Source organism: Patella vulgata, chromosome 5 (genome assembly GCF_932274485.2).
Source record: "Patella vulgata chromosome 5, xgPatVulg1.2, whole genome shotgun sequence".
Classification (NCBI taxonomy): domain Eukaryota; kingdom Metazoa; phylum Mollusca; class Gastropoda; family Patellidae; genus Patella; species Patella vulgata.
This window is the reverse complement of record NC_065883.2, coordinates 53,614,076-53,632,043: the sequence shown is the minus strand read 5'-3', so window position 1 is coordinate 53,632,043 and position 17,968 is coordinate 53,614,076. Positions and strand designations below refer to the sequence as shown.

General features: G+C 33.8%; 2 protein-coding genes across 4 annotated transcripts in view; one reads left to right on the top strand and one right to left on the bottom strand.

The window, feature by feature from the left end:
* The first annotated feature begins 45 nt into the window (after nucleotides 1–45).
* LOC126821821 (peroxisomal trans-2-enoyl-CoA reductase) lies at nucleotides 46–8,710 on the top strand. The gene is made up of 8 exons (XM_050550333.2): nucleotides 46–203; nucleotides 2,441–2,568; nucleotides 2,805–2,970; nucleotides 3,338–3,419; nucleotides 5,048–5,144; nucleotides 6,209–6,316; nucleotides 7,284–7,395; nucleotides 8,197–8,710. The coding sequence occupies exons 1-8, from the start codon at nucleotides 74–76 to the stop codon at nucleotides 8,277–8,279; spliced, it is 906 nt and encodes a 301-aa protein (XP_050406290.1). The 5' UTR covers nucleotides 46–73; the 3' UTR covers nucleotides 8,280–8,710.
* Nucleotides 8,711–9,347: 637 nt separating this feature from the next.
* The window catches only part of LOC126821815 (probable helicase senataxin), a 56,747-nt gene continuing 48,126 nt past the window's right edge, over nucleotides 9,348–17,968 (bottom strand). For all 3 annotated transcript variants that reach the window (XR_008788174.1, XM_050550315.2, XM_056101169.1), the window contains 7 exons: nucleotides 17,300–17,407; nucleotides 16,035–16,204; nucleotides 15,655–15,741; nucleotides 14,751–14,897; nucleotides 14,375–14,482; nucleotides 12,987–13,074; nucleotides 9,348–12,705 (listed from right to left, as the gene is read on the bottom strand). Coding sequence is in view for 2 of the 3 variants with exons in the window: in XM_050550315.2 (XP_050406272.1) it covers nucleotides 12,577–12,705; nucleotides 12,987–13,074; nucleotides 14,375–14,482; nucleotides 14,751–14,897; nucleotides 15,655–15,741; nucleotides 16,035–16,204; nucleotides 17,300–17,407 (837 nt within the window). In the remaining variant the exon portion in view is untranslated. The remainder of the gene's footprint in view (nucleotides 12,706–12,986; nucleotides 13,075–14,374; nucleotides 14,483–14,750; nucleotides 14,898–15,654; nucleotides 15,742–16,034; nucleotides 16,205–17,299; nucleotides 17,408–17,968) is intronic.

Genomic DNA, 17,968 nt, shown 5'->3' with positions numbered 1-17,968 from the left:
TGCAATGTTCGAACGCACGGCGTACGTAAAAAAAAATCTAAATTACTAATCACGTGACTTTAGTGTGTTCAAAATGGCGTCTGTCACAACGCGTAAAGTTTCAAGTGTATTTAGAAAAGGCCTTTTTAATGACAAAGTTGCAATTGTCACTGGTGGAGCGACCGGTATCGGAAAGGCTATAACACAGGAACTTCTTTTTTTAGGTAACATAACCTTTGTAGATACTAGTGCAGTAAGTAATACGCGTCTGGTCGCTGCAATTTGTATTGTTGTAGCCGTTATAATTCTTTTCCTAAATAGTAATATCTTATTCTTATCTCCGGCAGCAATTGATTTTAATACCTATTCGAGGCTTTGAGCAAGTAAAATTAGGTTCGATTGCAAAATTTCCAACACATATCATCATAGTTTGCATGGAAATAAGAAATTATGTTACAAATAGTGAAGAGTGGAGCACTGAAATCATAATCTTATCTTATCAAACAGTTTTTCTGTATTTTGGAGGGGGCGCGGTGGCTAAGTGGGTAAGATGCTGGCTCGCTAGTCTGGAGGTCAGGTGTTCGATCCCTGCATTGGCTGAGAAAGTTCATCCAGATATAGGGCGGAGGGCCTGACAAGGACAGCTGTCTATTCGTTCGGATGTGACGAAAAACCGAGGTCCCGTGTACACATTGGCGTGCACGTAAAAGATCCCTTAACAGTTGAATTCGAAATGTTTGGCGGCCATTTTAAAATGAACCGAAATTTCGCATAGCAGTTGGGTTTAATCAAATCATATAATTATACGGTATGGTTTCACCTTTATTTCAATAGGAATTGGTTTATTATATGTTAAGCTATGTACAGTACAGTTTGGGGTCAGTGTGATTGGAATTTAAGGGAGTTATGGGCCAGTAACTTTTTGTGTAGTCAAATGACTACAAAACTTGCTCAAAGGAAGGCCTTAGAACGGTCCACTACTGTGGCTGGAGCAAGACGGAAGACATCAGTAGTAGAACCATTTCGATGTTGGGACATTATCAATAAAATGATTACCGCCCAATACCGGTAGGCCTACTGATGTTCAATGTGTAGTACAGATATGCTCTTACATAATAAATTAACATTTCAAAATCAAATCTAATCTAATTGAATCAGATTTAAACATGCATTATGCAAGAGCAAAATCTGCTGATTATAAGTCTTTCTTTAGGCCTGAAATGTTATCTAAATTATCAATTAGACATTAATTAACTTATCCAGACCACAATAAACTTTCGATGTCAAGGCTAGCCTTCGATGTTGGCTGGATTAGATTCCTATATGCCGCTAACGGCCATTGATAATTAAATCAGAAAAAGTGGATAATCGAGACTATGCTGTTTATATTAATGATTTTAGTAATGATGACCGACTATGCAAAATTTTCACCCGCTTCATAGTGGATCAATTTGACTGAAATTTCCAGCAAATTACCTTTACACTATCTAGTTTTTAACTATTATAGCGAGAACTGCCATCTCTTTATCTTATCTCCCATAATGAAATGAAATGAATTGGGGTTTAACGTCCTACTGTTCTGCTCCTATGCTGGGCTAATGAAGACGGGCATACGCCATACAGTGTGCTATGACGGAAATTTTTCCCGGGCAGCGGCACTATCGCCTACTCTTATATCGAATTCCAACTGTCAAGGGATCTTTTACGTGCATTCCAATGTATACACGGGACCTCGTTTTTTTTATCTCATCCGAAGGACTAGACAGCTATCCTTGTCAGGCCCTCCATCCTGCATCACTGACAAGGGGGAACCACGCCGGAAAATCTGGATGAACTTTCTCGGCCAATGCAGGGATCGAACTCCCATAATGTATCTTTAATTTTTTTCACGTAAGTGAAATCGCTATTCTTTGGCACCTAGAAATGGACACAAATGGGTTGCAAAGCATATAATGATAATGTAATATATAATGTTTTTACAGTAATTTTTAATCAGTTATGTTCGGCAAAATGCGTGAAGAGTTTGAATTTAATGGCAGTCTTTGAGTCTGGTTATTCCAGTCTACACTGATAGTATTTTCCTAAATGAGATATGTTTAGCCTTGTCATCGAGTCGCTTCATACAACTGGCGCTCAAAAGCATTCTGGCACATGATTTATGTGCCAATTTTGAAATTTTCATTTTGTCTTAAATCAGAAGCCCAGCTTTTCACGGTAAAATAACAACATCAATGTTGATTTAAATTGACCAATAAGTCATGTTCGCAATGTTGAATAAATATGGATGATATTGAGTTAAAGACTTGACTCCTTTAAAGTTTTCCAGATGGATGTGACATCATTTGTCACAGAATACAACTAACATTACAGGTTCTCATAAATTGTAGATCAAAATGAAGTTAACTGAATACTCCACGAATTCATTTTACCCACTCATTGTAAACATATATGTAATTTTCAGGTTGTAATGTCATGATTGCTTCAAGAAATATAGAGAAATTAAAACTGGCAGTTGATGAAATAAAGAGTTCACCATCTGCCTATGGTGTTATTGATTGTATTCAGTGTAACATTCGTAAAGAAGACCAAGTAAGCAATTTTTTAAGAATACATGTATATGAAATAACTTTCAGTCTATTTAATTTAGTTAATATAAACTATATTATATTTAATATAAACGATTAGAATGGTTACCATAAAAAGGGGGATTTAATAAGTGAAATATTATGTGGAAAAGCATTCATACAGTTTTACAACATCATTTTATGTCTGGCTAATATATCATATGGCATTTACATTTTTGGAAGTTTATTTTTACAACATAGGTTAAAAATTTAATATCCAAAACAATAGAGAAATATGGTAAGCTGAATTTCTTGGTTAATAATGGTGGTGGTCAGTTTCCTAGTCCGGCAGCAAATATCAGTTTGAAAGGTTGGAATGCTGTTATTGAAACAAATTTAACAGGAACATTTTTATGTTGTAGAGAAGGTAAGTGTAATATTAACTAATTATACTAATTATCTACTGAAAAAACGAGCTCATCTTGTTGAGTGGTTAGTGGTTTGACATACTTGGAATACCAGCATGAACTGCAGGGATAACATTTGCAAAGATGACAATAAAATTAGCCTGCTGTGCCTGCTGTTCAAGCAAAATTCATCTTGCTGTGCCTGCTGTTCAAGCAAAATTCACCTATCACAGATTACACATTCAGAATAAGTAAATAGAAATAATTATATTTTAGTCTCAAAATGACCAGACTAAAAATTCCACCTTAACAAATTAATCTGTACTGGTCTAAATGACATTGATTTACAAATAGTTACAAAAAGATTTTTTAATATTCTGTTTATAGCTTACCAACAATGGATGAGAGACAATGGTGGTGTCATTGTAAATATTGTTGCTGACATGTGGAAAGGATTGCCTTTGATGAGGTAAAGTACATGTATTTCTGTCATATGTTAGACTTAAAACAACAGGATGATTACCCCAATACTAACTAAATACTACCTCATTATTGTGAAAAAGTTAACAAGTGGTTGAATTATACCCCAAAAGGGGGGTTGGAAGGCTGAATGGTTAACGTGCGTGCGCTGTATCATAAAGTCTGTCATTGAGTCGACTGGCGTGGTTTCGAATCCCCGGTTGTACGTGGCAAGGAGTAGGGTCGCCTGCCCAACCTCGTGGGTTTTCTCCGGGTCCTCCGGTTTCCTCCCACTGCTAAAGACCCCTACGCGCAAGCGAATTATGTAAATAAAATTAAACCATATGTTAGTCCCGAAATGACCTAGTTTGTGTCGAGTGGACGTTAAACCCCATTTCTCTCTCTCTCTCTATACCCTAAAAATTAGTTACTTTGCAGGATTAGCCTAAATTTTACGATAACCGGAAAAAAGTATTTATATTGAATCTATGCCCTAGTATGTTAAAAACCTACAGATTTGTATATTCCAACATTGATATGGTCGAATGTTGTTGTCATCTCTGTCCAAAGGTTAAAGTTATCATGACATTAAATATATACATACCATTTATGTTCATGAGACAAAGTAGTCTCATCATTTCTGACATACTCCTCGCAGTGTTTGGTTTGATTATAACTAATCCCACTAAACACTGCTTTAACGTAGGCAAATTTCTGTTCCAAATTATGACTGGTCAATGGTCCGATTAACAACCAATAGCTAACTGCGTTACAAAAGCATTACACTTAAAACAGAGCTCCAAATTGGACCAAATAGGGTTACATAACATTACGTCATGACTCACGATTTTATTATGCCCAATTAACCAGTGCATAGCAGAATATTGCAGAAAAACTAATTGCGTGACAAATGAGGCTATCAAATCGAAAACAATGTAAACAATACTGCTTGGAGACAAACATACTTTCACCGTTTTTAATACCTTAAATCACTGTCCAAAGTTTTAGGAAAGACCCAGATTAAACGATGGGCTGTCATGTTGCTGTACTTGGGATAGATTTGACTGAAAGGGAAGAATAGACAAACTCCCTCAAAAGCTCAAGTACCAGAAGCCAATCCAGCACTGGCCATGAGAGGGATTTCTCGGGCCATTGCTTCAGGGATATGCATTTCTGATAATTACTGTCGGTGTTATCACCCTTGATCAATCTGAAAAATATTGTGGACACTCTGGAGGCTCATGTTGTCATTTGATTGACTTTACCCATGTTTTAAATCAGACATATTCGTAGGAAATATATTGCACATGTATTACTAACTGGTGTGTTTATAAATAATATTAATCAGTAGGCCTATATATGTATTGTTCATTGGTATACAGAATAATTAGCTATTGCACAAATTTGGGGCATGGCTGATGTATTAATAACAATAACCAGTATCGGTATAGATAATCAAATAATTTGTTTGCATACATGTATGATAACTTGCTCTGCTGTGAAAAATTGAGTTGAAAATGATAGCTACACTTTAAGATTTACAGTAATATTGTGTCAGTCTTGGAACATAATAATGCTCATTATTGTGTGCCCATGGGTTAATTTTTTGTTCTTATTAAATATTTGTCCTTTCTAAAGTCATACAGGTGCAGCAAGGGCAGCAGTAGATAATCTAACTAAAAGTTTAGCCATAGAATGGGCTGAAGCAGGCATCCGTATCAACTCTGTTGCTCCTGTAAGTTTTGTAAAATAATTCAACCTATGGTATGTTTGATAATGTCAGAATTTAGAAGTTTATGTCTAAAAGACCTACCTTTCCTTTTATAGTGCACTAAATGGTAATGAAAATAACAAGTTGGTCTATTAGTCATTGTAATCTTATTTTATTTGAAACAAGCCGTTGACATACATGATACGCCCATACTTTGCAATAGATGGGCAGAGAACTGGGAAATAGGGCTCATTCTTCTATTGTTCCCTTGATCAAATTAGAAATAAATCTGTTAAAAACTGTAGCTCCATCATCTTCACACGGTTTTCCAAAAAGTAGGGATAACTTCGGAAGGGAATGTCAGGGATCACTGACTATTATTGATAGGATTTCTCCTCTCATCACTCACCCCAATGATACAACCTAAATTTGAAATAAGTCCTTTAAAAAATGTAGCCTCTATCGCATTCAGAAGGTTTTCAGCAAATGGGGGTAAGTCCGGAATGGAAGGTTGCAGACTGTTGAATATCCATAGGGTTCATCCATTTATGAATATCAAATTAAAAAAAATTTGTTAAAAACTGTGGCTTCTATCACATACACAAAGTTTTTAGCCAAGGGGGCATAGGTTTGGAACAAAAGGTTGTGAAACACAGATTATCAATAGGGTTTGTCCTGTCATGACCCCTATGCTTCAAACAAAATTTGAAAGAAGCTGTTAAAAAATACATCATTTACAAGGTCAAAAGGTTTTCATAAAAGGGGGCATAACTCCAGATCGGAAGGTCTGATGCACACCAAAATGAAACTCATTCAACCAAGATCTTTTGATTCTGAACAGACAAAAATTGTGGCTTCTCGATGGTCTAGAAACTTTGTGAACAGACATAATCGATGGACACACAGACAGGGGCAACAACATAACACATTTACATGAAAATGTGGGCATATAAAAATAAAATTTTATCATTTGCAAATTTAAATCCATCAAAAATAAAAAGTATTTTATATTGTGTATTTAATGAATCAAACGCTGAAATGTAAAAACCTTTTAATTTTAAGGAAATTTTGAACTTTTTCAATTGCAGGGTAGTTCTATATACTCTGAAACAGCAGCAGCTAATTATGGTGATAGTAAAATATTTGAACACAGAATACCATTAGTTCCAGCTAAACGTCTTGGAACTACAGAAGAAGTAAGTTACCATTATATCTTTGCAGCTAGTGCTAGATAATTTTGACAATATTGTGTGCATGTACTGGTTAAAATATACATATATTGTATTCATACAAGATACACTAATCTAATTTTGCTTTTGATACGGCCATTTGACATTCTCTTCGCCCCATCCATCTGTCGTCCAAAGTTATCATCCAATGACTTGAAATTGTCACGGAGTGTTTATATTCATGAAACTATTTATTTTTAAAGATTTCTGCTAATTATTGTTATGACCTTTGATCTCTTTGAAAAATCTTGTTTAACGTCAAATTTTTAAACAGCTTTTATATTTATGAGACAAATAGTTTGTTGATTTTCAACGATTTCCTATTAAACAACATTGTCTTGTAACTGCTTCCATTACTTAATAAAGAACAAATATGTGACAGTCTTTGTAGACTGCTCTGAAGACTTATCTGATGTTGGCGAATACTTTGTTACCTGGCAACCTATCTTTAAAGAAGTTACTGGATGTTCAAATCCAGATTTGCATTTGGTTGCAAGTTCATTAACATTTGTATTTATCTCACTGACTAATGTACTCTATTCGTAACGAAACTTCCACACATTTACCTTTCCTCTAGTAGTGTTATAATTTAGAACAAATCAAAACGAAAATAGTCCATTAACTTTCATACATTAGTAATCTGTTTTGTTTATTATGAGAATAACTTCTGTTAATATCGCCAATTAATTAGTGGTCAGGAGATTAAGATTGTTGATTGGGTAATCAAGTTTAGTTTGTTGGTAATCAAAGAAGCTGCCACATTTGACTGTGTCTTCATCACACAAAGGGTTAACGCTGCGAAAAGATCACAAGGTTTTTAAAACAAACTTATCCCGAGTATCAGCGACTAGTTTCATTTGTATTGAACTCTTCACTTTATTAAACTATTCTTGAATCCCGTTGGATATCTTCATTTATTTGTGATTTTATGTAGATATCAGCTTCAGTGTGTTTTTTATTGTCACCGGCTGCTAGTTTTATATCAGGAGAAACAGTTAAAGTAGATGCAGGTGCTAGTCTTTATTCTACAATGTGGAATATACCAGGTACATTATTTTATATATCTATAATTATTCATGGTATCTCAGTGAGTATGGATCTATGGAGGTGGTTCACTAACTAGTAGAGTTCGCAGGTTTGATCACCTTGGCATAAACCGGGTTTCCCCTTGTCAGTGGTGCAAGATGAAGGGCCTAGCAAAGAGAAAAGTGAAGTCTTTCAGATGAGATAAGAGAGAGGGAAATGGGGTTTAACGTCCACTCGACACAAACTAGGTCATTTCGGGACTAACATATGGTTTAATTTTATTTACATAATTCGCTTGCGCGTAGGGGTCTTTAGCAGTGGGAGGAAACCGGAGGACCCGGAGAAAACCCACGAGGTTGAACAGGCGACCCTACTCCTTGCCACGTACGACCGGGGATTCGAAACCACGCCAGTCGACTCAATGACAGACTTCATGATACAGCGCGCGCACGCTAACCATTCAGCCATCCAACCCTCCAGATGAGATAAGAAACCAAGGTCCACTTCTGTGCTCATTATTGTAATCATAAAAATCCTTGGCAGTTGGAAGTCAATCTAGTGTAGGCAGAGAAGTCGCTCTCCAGGAAATATTTTCCTCACAGTACACTGGATATGCTTCTTCAATAAACCCCATTTCAGATCATTTCCAATTTGTTCACAAATGAATCTTATCAGAAAATGAATAGCCAATATATGTTTTGATATCTTAATCTTGACCAAACATAATGCTGGCCATATTAATATACTGGAACCTTTTATTTCACTGTGATTTACTTTAAATTTGTGTTTAGCTAAATGTATTTTTAAATTTGAATATTTAGATCACAATAAATCCAAACCTTACAAATGGTCTACAGATGAAGAAACAGATCAGCCAAATCTTAAACCAAATTCAAAATTGTAATAATAAAGCATTTAGTCATGATCTCTCAACTACTGTTATACTGATCTTTTTTTATGGATTTGATAGCAGCACCTGATAATTAATGATATAGGCATCAATTATTTTTTTTAAACAATTAATATTTATTGTACATAATAAATCTAATTCTTACAAATGGTATACAGATGAAGAAACAGATTAAACCAAATTCAAAATTACAATATGGCATTTAATAATGGCTTATCGGTAACTTTTTTACATTTTATAAAAATTTGTTTATATGAAGTTGACATAAGCACCTCTTGTAATACTGATATACATATTCTTTATAAAGATTATTGTCATCAGTATATTTAAAAGACATAGTTGTGTTGTATTGTGTAGAGGTGTATAATAATACAACATAAACTTAACCCTTTTCCTTCTGGTGGGGGTTGGAGATATGAACACCATCTTATCAATGTTGTCTCAGTAATGAATTCCAAAATCAGACCCCACTCCCCATTCTACATGCCTTATGTTCTGCACATTATCTGTGTATTATTGACAGGTAAGTGGCAGAGAATGGAATCCAAAATAATCTATTTTTTTTTTACACCTCCTGCAAGAAAGTGGGGTCATGGTGGCTAAGTGGGTGTTCGATCCCTGCATTGGCCGAGAAAGGTCATCCAGATCTTCCAGCGTGGTTTCCCCTTGTCAGTGATGCAGGATGGAGGGCCTGACAAGGACAGCTGCCTAGTCATTCAGATGGGATGAAAAACTGAGGTCCCTTGTACACATTGGCGTGCACGTAAAAGATTCCTTGACAGTTTGAATTCAATATAAGAGTAGGTCATAGTTCCACTGTCTGCGCAAAATTTTCCTCATAGCACACTGTATGACGTATGCCCGTCTTCATTAGCCCAGTTCGGAGCAAAGCAGTAGGACGTTAACCCCATTTCAATTTCATTTTTTCTGGATGAAAGTAATTTCTGATATATTACAATTTCCTACCCAAAAATGACAGACAAGCAGTTTTCTGTATTTTAGTGTCAGTTAAAATAGATGTAGAATATAAATAATTCAATAATGAATGGAAACAAAAACAACTAGGCCAATAAATTTAATTTATTGTAGTAATTCATGAATGTATATAATTTATATATCATTGTCAATGTATTGTTACATATACCAAATAATAAAACCACATAATGTAACAAAGGCAGGGGCTTGTCAGGCCCACCAGCAGCCAAATCATCTGTGCCTAGCTCTAAAATCTTGAAGTAAAACTGTAACAAAAAATTCAGCAGAAAGATAATTTCACAAAATACATTTCAAATTTACAATCTAAAATTGACGGGAATCTTCCTAATGCCCCACTGAACATTCCCACTGAACTCTGACCTGCATTGTGCTCACAATTTGGATCTAAATAGACATACAGCCCTGGATCCAAAAAAGTCTGTGTGTGGGGGGAGGGGGGATGCGCCTATGTCTGCAATATGTGATCAAAACAATAAATTTCGATAGGGTTCTTCAATATGACCCAATGAACAATCCCTGTAAGCTTAAGAGGTTGTGGACGAATGCTTGACAACAGATCACAATATACTTCCACATCAAAACTGCATACAAAAATGAACCTGACAAAAAAATCAAAATCATTCTTTTAATATATACAGATCACATTTACACATATTGTAGTTAATTTAAATTTATAAAAAAACAAAACAGAAAATGTCAATAACAATACTGTAAATGCTGTTATTCAGATAGTTTTTCAACAATGATCTCCTTCAAGGACAAAAAAAAAAAAAAAAAAAAACAGAATAAAAAAAAAAGGCATATGTTGAAAGCACCATAAGTTACACTGATTATTTATAACTATACAAAAATAAAGTCATTTAATTTGAATATACAGACATATAAAATAATAATTATACCGGTAAGCAAAGTTGACTAGCGAACATGGAAAGCGGTATGACATAAATTGTTTCAAAGGTATTTTGTTGTTAAACAGGAAATACATTCAGACAGGACACAATTCTATTAGTTGAAATTTGAATAACCAATAGTAAAAATCAGTTTGAATAACTTATAAAGTATTTGAATTAGAATATTCAAATATTTCTCTAAGCACTAAGGTAAGAATATAACCACTGTATTTTAATACGACAAAGAACATAAATTTACATGTTACCAAAAAGGGAATTAGACATGCATTTTATTAGTCATTAGTCATTTTATAAATGCTTTACTTTTCACTCTTATACAGACTTTTTCTTGCTATTTTATTGGATTAAACCGTTAGCACTTGATTGCCACAAACTAGCGCTCTTTAGATCGCTGGAGTCATGTGAAATGAAATGGGGTTTATCGTCCTACTGTTCTGCTCTGACTGGGCTAATGAAGAAGGGCGGAATCATATGAATAATTGTTGCGCCCCAAAAATTAGTCATATGAATAATTGTTGCGTCCCGAACAATAAGTGTAAATCCTACAATACTGAAAGCTATGCACAAGACACTATTCAGATGGCTTCGGGATAATGCGGTATGAATTAGATCACTAATTCTTTTTCAAAGAACTAGGGTAGTCGAAATTTTCATGTAAAAAGTGCTAAAATCAAATAATGGAAATATAATGTAATATATTGCCAAATTATTTGTCACGCAGTAAATTTACAATAATAACATACAAAACTATCTACATGTATTTACATATTATAAGTATATATTACTAAAATATATATATTTTCATCATATTGTAAATGGCGCTTTCTTTATAGACCAGAGGCTCAAAACCAGACCCAACTTTTCTATACTAAAATTTTATGGCGGTATATTAGATTCAAAATTCTAACGCGCTTTCGTCTAATTTCTAACTTCTGTTCATGTAATTTTTAACTTCTATTTATGTAATTTTTAAATTAAGACAATGTATAATCCAACTTCTTCATTTGTTCAGGGCCTACTCTTATATCGAATTCCAACTGTCAAGGGATCTCTTACGTGCACGCCAATGTGTACACAGGGACCTCTGTTTATCGTCGTATCCGAATGACTAGACAGCTGACGTTTGACCCCGAATATTTCCAGAAAAAAAAAAAACAATCGGCAGACTGATTACCACTCGGCAACGTATTCTATGCACAATTTTTCTATGGAAAAGTTTGGTTTGGTTTTGTGCCCATTTGATGGACACCCCCCAGCACTGAGCCTCCAAACTATAACAATAATTGCCATTGTCTAATGAAAAATTATTAAAGGTTCAGCCCCTGCTTCATGGGCTATCTGTAAAAAAAAAATAGCTAATTCTTGTCAGAAATTTTCAGCTAAAAATATTGAGCTGTTCATAAGTTATCCAGGGTTACACAAATAAAGATATGAAACTAATAACACATAAAATTAATTTTTCTAAGAGTCTGTTACCAACAAAATACTTGTCGACATTTCAAAATATAGCTTGTATAAATTTTGTTTAAAAAACATAACCCCCATTCAAAATATAATCATAACTGCTAGAAAATTCCATCAAAATAGAATCTTTCTTCCAAAATTTTTGCGTACCATCTCTCATGTCTTGCGAGAGTTCTACATTAGTTTTCAGTTACATTTTACCATTCGTACATAGAAGCCATCTGATTTTAGTAACATTCATCAGAATTTTATTACAATGTGCGATCACAAACATTGTGTGTATTGTATAGTATTTATCCGATATATTGAAAATTAAAACCACGTTGTTGTTTTTGTTGTTATTCACTAACTGAATACACAAAATAAATGTTTAAAATGACAGTATGTCAGCGATCGGAATGTGAGTAACTTTACGTAAACAAAAAACTTGTTCAAATATTCTTTAAAAATGTTCAGTCTTTCACACTCTTTTATAAGAAAATACACAAGTCCCAGTTTTACAAATAAGGAGAGCGGTTTTCAATTTTAAGGGGAGGGAGAAAAAGTTTCCCTCTGTCGACATTCAGGAGTGCGGCAGGCTCTCGTGAGCAATCGCGCGCCTTTAAAATTAACAAAAAAAACAACTCCTTTAAGTACAAGAATTGAAAACAAGTAACTATTTTGTTACATTAGATATTTCAGTTAATTTAAACATTATCCAGTGTTAACATTTTCAAACAGTAAGTCACTCATAACAAAATAAGTATGTGTTTAAATTGTGATCATAGTTTTTTCCTGGTATTTCAACACATTGGTAGGCAGTTTTGATTCTTCAATAAATAAACTAAAAACTGAAAGACGGTAAGACATATGTTGTGTTTAAAACACATCAATCCACTTGTAATAATAAGATCCAATGAAAAGTTTTACTCAATAGCCATTTACACAGTCTGGGTTCGTCGTTTAAAACATTCATCTGTTTGACAACAGAAGTCAGCCACTTTATTAACAGAAATAACACGACGTCTACTAACAGCATCTTCAATAAGAAGCCTCCAATCACCACTTTTCTACAAATTGAAATGAACATTTTTTATATATTTTACTTTTCAGGAAATGAATATACTCAGAGTAATGTCCCATATAAACTATAAGACAAATTATAAACAATTTTCTTTTTTAAAATCATGTCAAGCAAATGAAATAAGATCAGCAATATACAACCATTTTTAAAGGGAGCAGGACATGATATGTTACTTGCCTATGATACCACTTACTATAGGAGCCGACAAGCTGCACCAACCTGCAAGCAAGATATTACTTAGTCTAAAGTAAATTTGTGTTTGCCTACCTTCAATGAATTAAGATTACCAAGTATATACAGAGCACTCTTAGCTCTTGTAATAGCTACATTCATTCTTCGTCTATCTGCTAGAAAACTGAAACCGAATTATATAAACTTTATCAAATGAGTAGTCTCTATCATTCAGACAGATAGTTTCTATCTATGAATATTAGTCTGGATGGGTTTTCAACATTTGAGAATAATAGGCCATTAGCTAGATTATCCGGTCTTTTACATTATCATGAACAAAGTCTAAGGGAGGTAACTAGTTCTAAAACAAAATGTTGATACCCATGAAATTAATTTAAGAATTGCCATTTCAGAAAATCCACTTGCATTGCCAGTTTAATATTCAACACTCTCAATGTTTTTTTTGTAAAATTTGTCTCTTCCTGGACCATATCTATGTTTTTGAATTAATCCCAATTCATTGTCACGATTTATGTTTGTTTATAATAATGCATGAATTATGGGGTTTAAAACGGGAAGGGTCGCAACTCTTACTTGACTTTGCAAAAATTTACAGGATAATCAACCATATAAAAGATAGGTTGCCAAGCAAAAAACAAACACCCACAGCAGCTAAGTCGTCCGGGGAGTCAACAAGGGTTATCGCATATTTTTTTCTTTTGTCAGAAATGAAACATTTACAACACATTCTTTTGTCAGAAATGAAACATTTACAACACATTAAAATCTGATTACAAGTAACAACCCATCTGGCTTCTACTTCTGACCTATTCTAACATTTAGCATACAAAACATTTAATATCAATTGCCATAATAATTGGAATTCATTGAAAATTGATAGGCTTCTTTGTCACATGACCTTAAACACTGTATTAAATATAGAATCAATCAAATTTTAACTTTAGCCTCTAAAGCGTCCACAGGAATTTTCAAAGTGATCAAGGGCCAAAATAAATAGGCCGCTTCGTCTCATGACCTTAAACACTGTGTATAAGTCAATTTAGCCTCCAGGGCGTCCACAAGATTTTTTTAGAGTGATCAAGGGCAATAACTCTGGCAGTAATTATCGGAAATCGTTGAAAATCAATATGTATAAAGTAAAAGTCAATCGGATATTAACACGGAGAACCATCGCGACGACAATATACAACGACATTTCAATGTGGCCGTATAAAAACCAAACTCCCGGTTACGCATGGGCAATGGAACTTTTTGTCAAATGTTGGCAACAAACCCAGACACTCCGTACGCCGAAGGCTCGGTGGTTCTGGGTGACCGAGACCATCAAGTGAGGTGAAACTAATAATTCAATTTGCTATATTCTTTGACAGTATTTTTGGGAGGGTTTAAGAATATGGTTAATGGAATATGGGTTAGTTAACTCAGATTTTGTTTCAATTGACATGCATCAAATTAGCACCTACCCTATTCCTCCGTAGGCACTTTGTGATCTTACACAATTTAATATAATTACAGGTTTTTCTCTACCTTGAAAACCATCGACTGTTCCAACGTCTATATTATTCAGATTGCTGTAATTAAAAATACAAGGAAATCACTTGAAAACCAAATTCTTGACATAATTCTAACTCTTAAACTGGTATGGCAATATGCATGTCACTAATATTTCTATATTTAGATAAGAAAATACACCCAAAAATTTAGTTGTAAATTATACTCCTTTAGCATACTATAGGAATTAGTAATACTAATATAGAGGTAATTGATTTTATAAGTATTTTTTAAGTAAAGATTTTAGATGATAACAAATAAAATTGTTAGATTTGAATTTAGTCTGACCTGTTCTTTAGTCCTGCAAGAACTAAAGCTTTCTGTGATTGGTATGGACATATAACACCTATACTAGATTGGGATAGTTTAGCTCTTCTCACAATATTTTGACAAAGTTCTACTGTACACTGAGCTTCAGCAGTGTTACAAATAGATCTGAAATACAACAACCAAACCATTAATATTATTGAAGCAAAATAAATTATTAATCCATTACACTTTTTCTTTGCTACAAGGTGTAAAGTGTGTGATATTACTCTAAGACAGGGTAAAAGTGAGCCCATGAGATGGTGAGATAGGTGTTGCTATGCACTCTTGTTTACCTACATCCGGATATGGACTGAAATCTAGACAATGCTTCTATTATTTTGAGACAAACATCTGGTAATTTCTATTTATATAGTTACATGTGCAATGCAAGGTAAGTGAATTTTCCTCGGACCGCAGTGTTAAAGCCTCTCTTAATCAATATCTAAGTATACATGTGTCCCATCTGAACAACTAGGCACACTTCCCTTATCAGCCACCCTTGACTTGTGGGGTCTATTTCAAAAGGCACATGCAAGACTTATACACACATAAAATAATATTTTCTGACCACAGTCAGTGTTTGTAACATACTGTTAAAATTTGTATTAAAAAAAAACAAGTACAAGAACTGGGAACCGAGCATGATGCTATTGCCCAGATCTTGGAATTGTGACATATCAAAGGTCTGTCAATCGATGCACAACTGTCCAAGGAATAAGCATTCCAAATCGATCATACTTGAATTGGCAGAACCATGGGCTTTTTTTTGACAAGCGTCACCCATAAAAGAACAACAACAGCAAGATGAGAAACCCTTGGGGATTAGTTCCTACTCTAATTATATATTACATATTAAAATATGTTATATGTCAAGCAATCTTACTCGGCATTGGCTGTTTCTTTTCCACAAATCACATCAAACACTAAATATGGGATCAATGGAAACTTTTCACTATTTTGTTGAACACTTCTATAAGACATAATATAAAAAAAAAACTGTGAAAAATATAAGTTAAATAACTGATTCAATCTTTGAATAATGGTAAGAAAACTTCATATCAATATTTTTAACATACAAAATGTTAAAATCATTTTTGTTTTCATTTAAGGAAGATGATTACAATAAATTTGGTAACAGATATCAAACAATCATTTGATTTATAGAAAGGGAAATGCCCCAGTAAACCTTCAATTTTATTGATCCTTATTATCATTACATTTAATCTTTGCCACAAAATGTGAACCCTAATTAAATCGACTTACTTATGTGTATTAAGTTCATCATTATATATGAGTTTATTAGGAAAGGAAAATATGGTACTGTCCATTCTATACTGTGTCTTTAACATACATATAGCTCGTTCATCATTATGTTTAAAATAGTTATATAATCTTTCCAATAATGATTGGCCAAAGTTCATTTCACCCGCTTTCTGAAATTAAAGATTTATTTTCGGACAAAAATCAATAAAACATCTTAAAAAAAATCAATTATCAGAGATTGCTCAGGCTCCCCAATAATCCAACGAGTCGCAAAGTGATCCCTGCTAGCTCTAAACTTATTTTCAACAAATCCCACACGGCAACTTGAATGTCACTCATGTGCCTTGGTTAGGACCATTTGTGTCATTGGTCCTTGAAGCATTAACCTACCAATGTAAATATTGTAAATTAGAAAAGATAGGTTGCCAGGCAATAAAACATACACCCACTTATTTAAATCGTCTGAGCGGTCGACAAGGGTTGTCATATATTTATTCCTTTGTAGGTTACAAGACAGTTCCATACAGATCAGATTATAATTTTTGTTGTTTGAGGGTTTACAAGGTTCTACAAACTAAAACAAGGGCTTCAACCGTGGAAGTAGTCTACAGAAATTGTTGAAATTTGACAGGCCTCTGTTTCACAAATTTAAATGATGCATATAAATTTTATACAGATCGGCAGATAACTTTTGATGTTAGAGCGTTCACAAGGTTCAATAAAGTGAAACAAGGGCCATAACTCTAGACATAATAAATGGAAATTGCTGAAATTCAATAGGCTTCTTCCGTCTCACTAATTTAAATAATGCATATAAATTTCAGAAAGATAGGATGATAACTTTTGGCATTAGAATGTTCACAAGGTTCAATAAAGTAAAACAAGGGCCATAACTCTAGACGTAATAAACGGAACTGCATATAAATTTCACAAAGATCGGATGATAACTTTTGGTGTAATAGCGTTCACAAGGTTCAACAAAGTGAAACAAGGCCCATAACTCTAGACGTAATGAACATAAATTATTGAAAATAAATAGGCTTCTTCATCTCACTAATGTAAACCACATATATCAATATGTAAACCACATATATCAATTTTAAAACAATCGGATAATAACTTTTGGAGTTAGAGCGTTGACAAGAAATTGTGGACGACAGACATATACGTCTACATTTCCATGTGGGCGTATAAAAACAAATACATATTCATATTTCCAGGTATAAGTAAGGTAAAACATATTGAGGTCTAATTTTTTGTCTTACCTTAGATAAAACAGTAGCAGGTAATTGTTCGGGATCACCGACTAACACCATCTTATTAACACCATACTGTAATGGTATCAAACAATCCAATTCAGATGCTTGACTTGCCTGTAAATATCAAAATATAAATATGCTTTCCCATCCAAAATACTTTCAAATTCTATTTACCAGTATCTGCCTAAAACCGATACACATCTTGTGTTTATCCTAAAGCAGATATGCATTCTATGTCAATTGACCCTGTTTCTAAAGCAGATAATATATATTTTAAGTCTATTGACTCCATTCCTAAAGTAGACACCCAGTCTAAGTTTATTCCTAAAGCAGATACACATACTAAGTTTAATCCTAAAGTAGATACACATTCTAAGTTTAAGTTTAATCCTAGCAGATTCATATTCTATGTTTATTCCTAAAGCAGATACACATTCTAAGTTTAATCCCAAAGTATATACACATTCTATGTTTATTCCTAATGTATTCTTCTATGTCTATTCCTCAAGAAGATACACATTCTATGGGGTTTTTTTTTTCAAAAGAAGATACACATTCTACGTTATTTCCTAAAGAAGATATACATTCTATGTTTATTCCTAAAGCAGATACAAATTTTACATTTATTCCTTAAGTACATACACATTCTAATTTAATCCAAAAATGGATGGAACC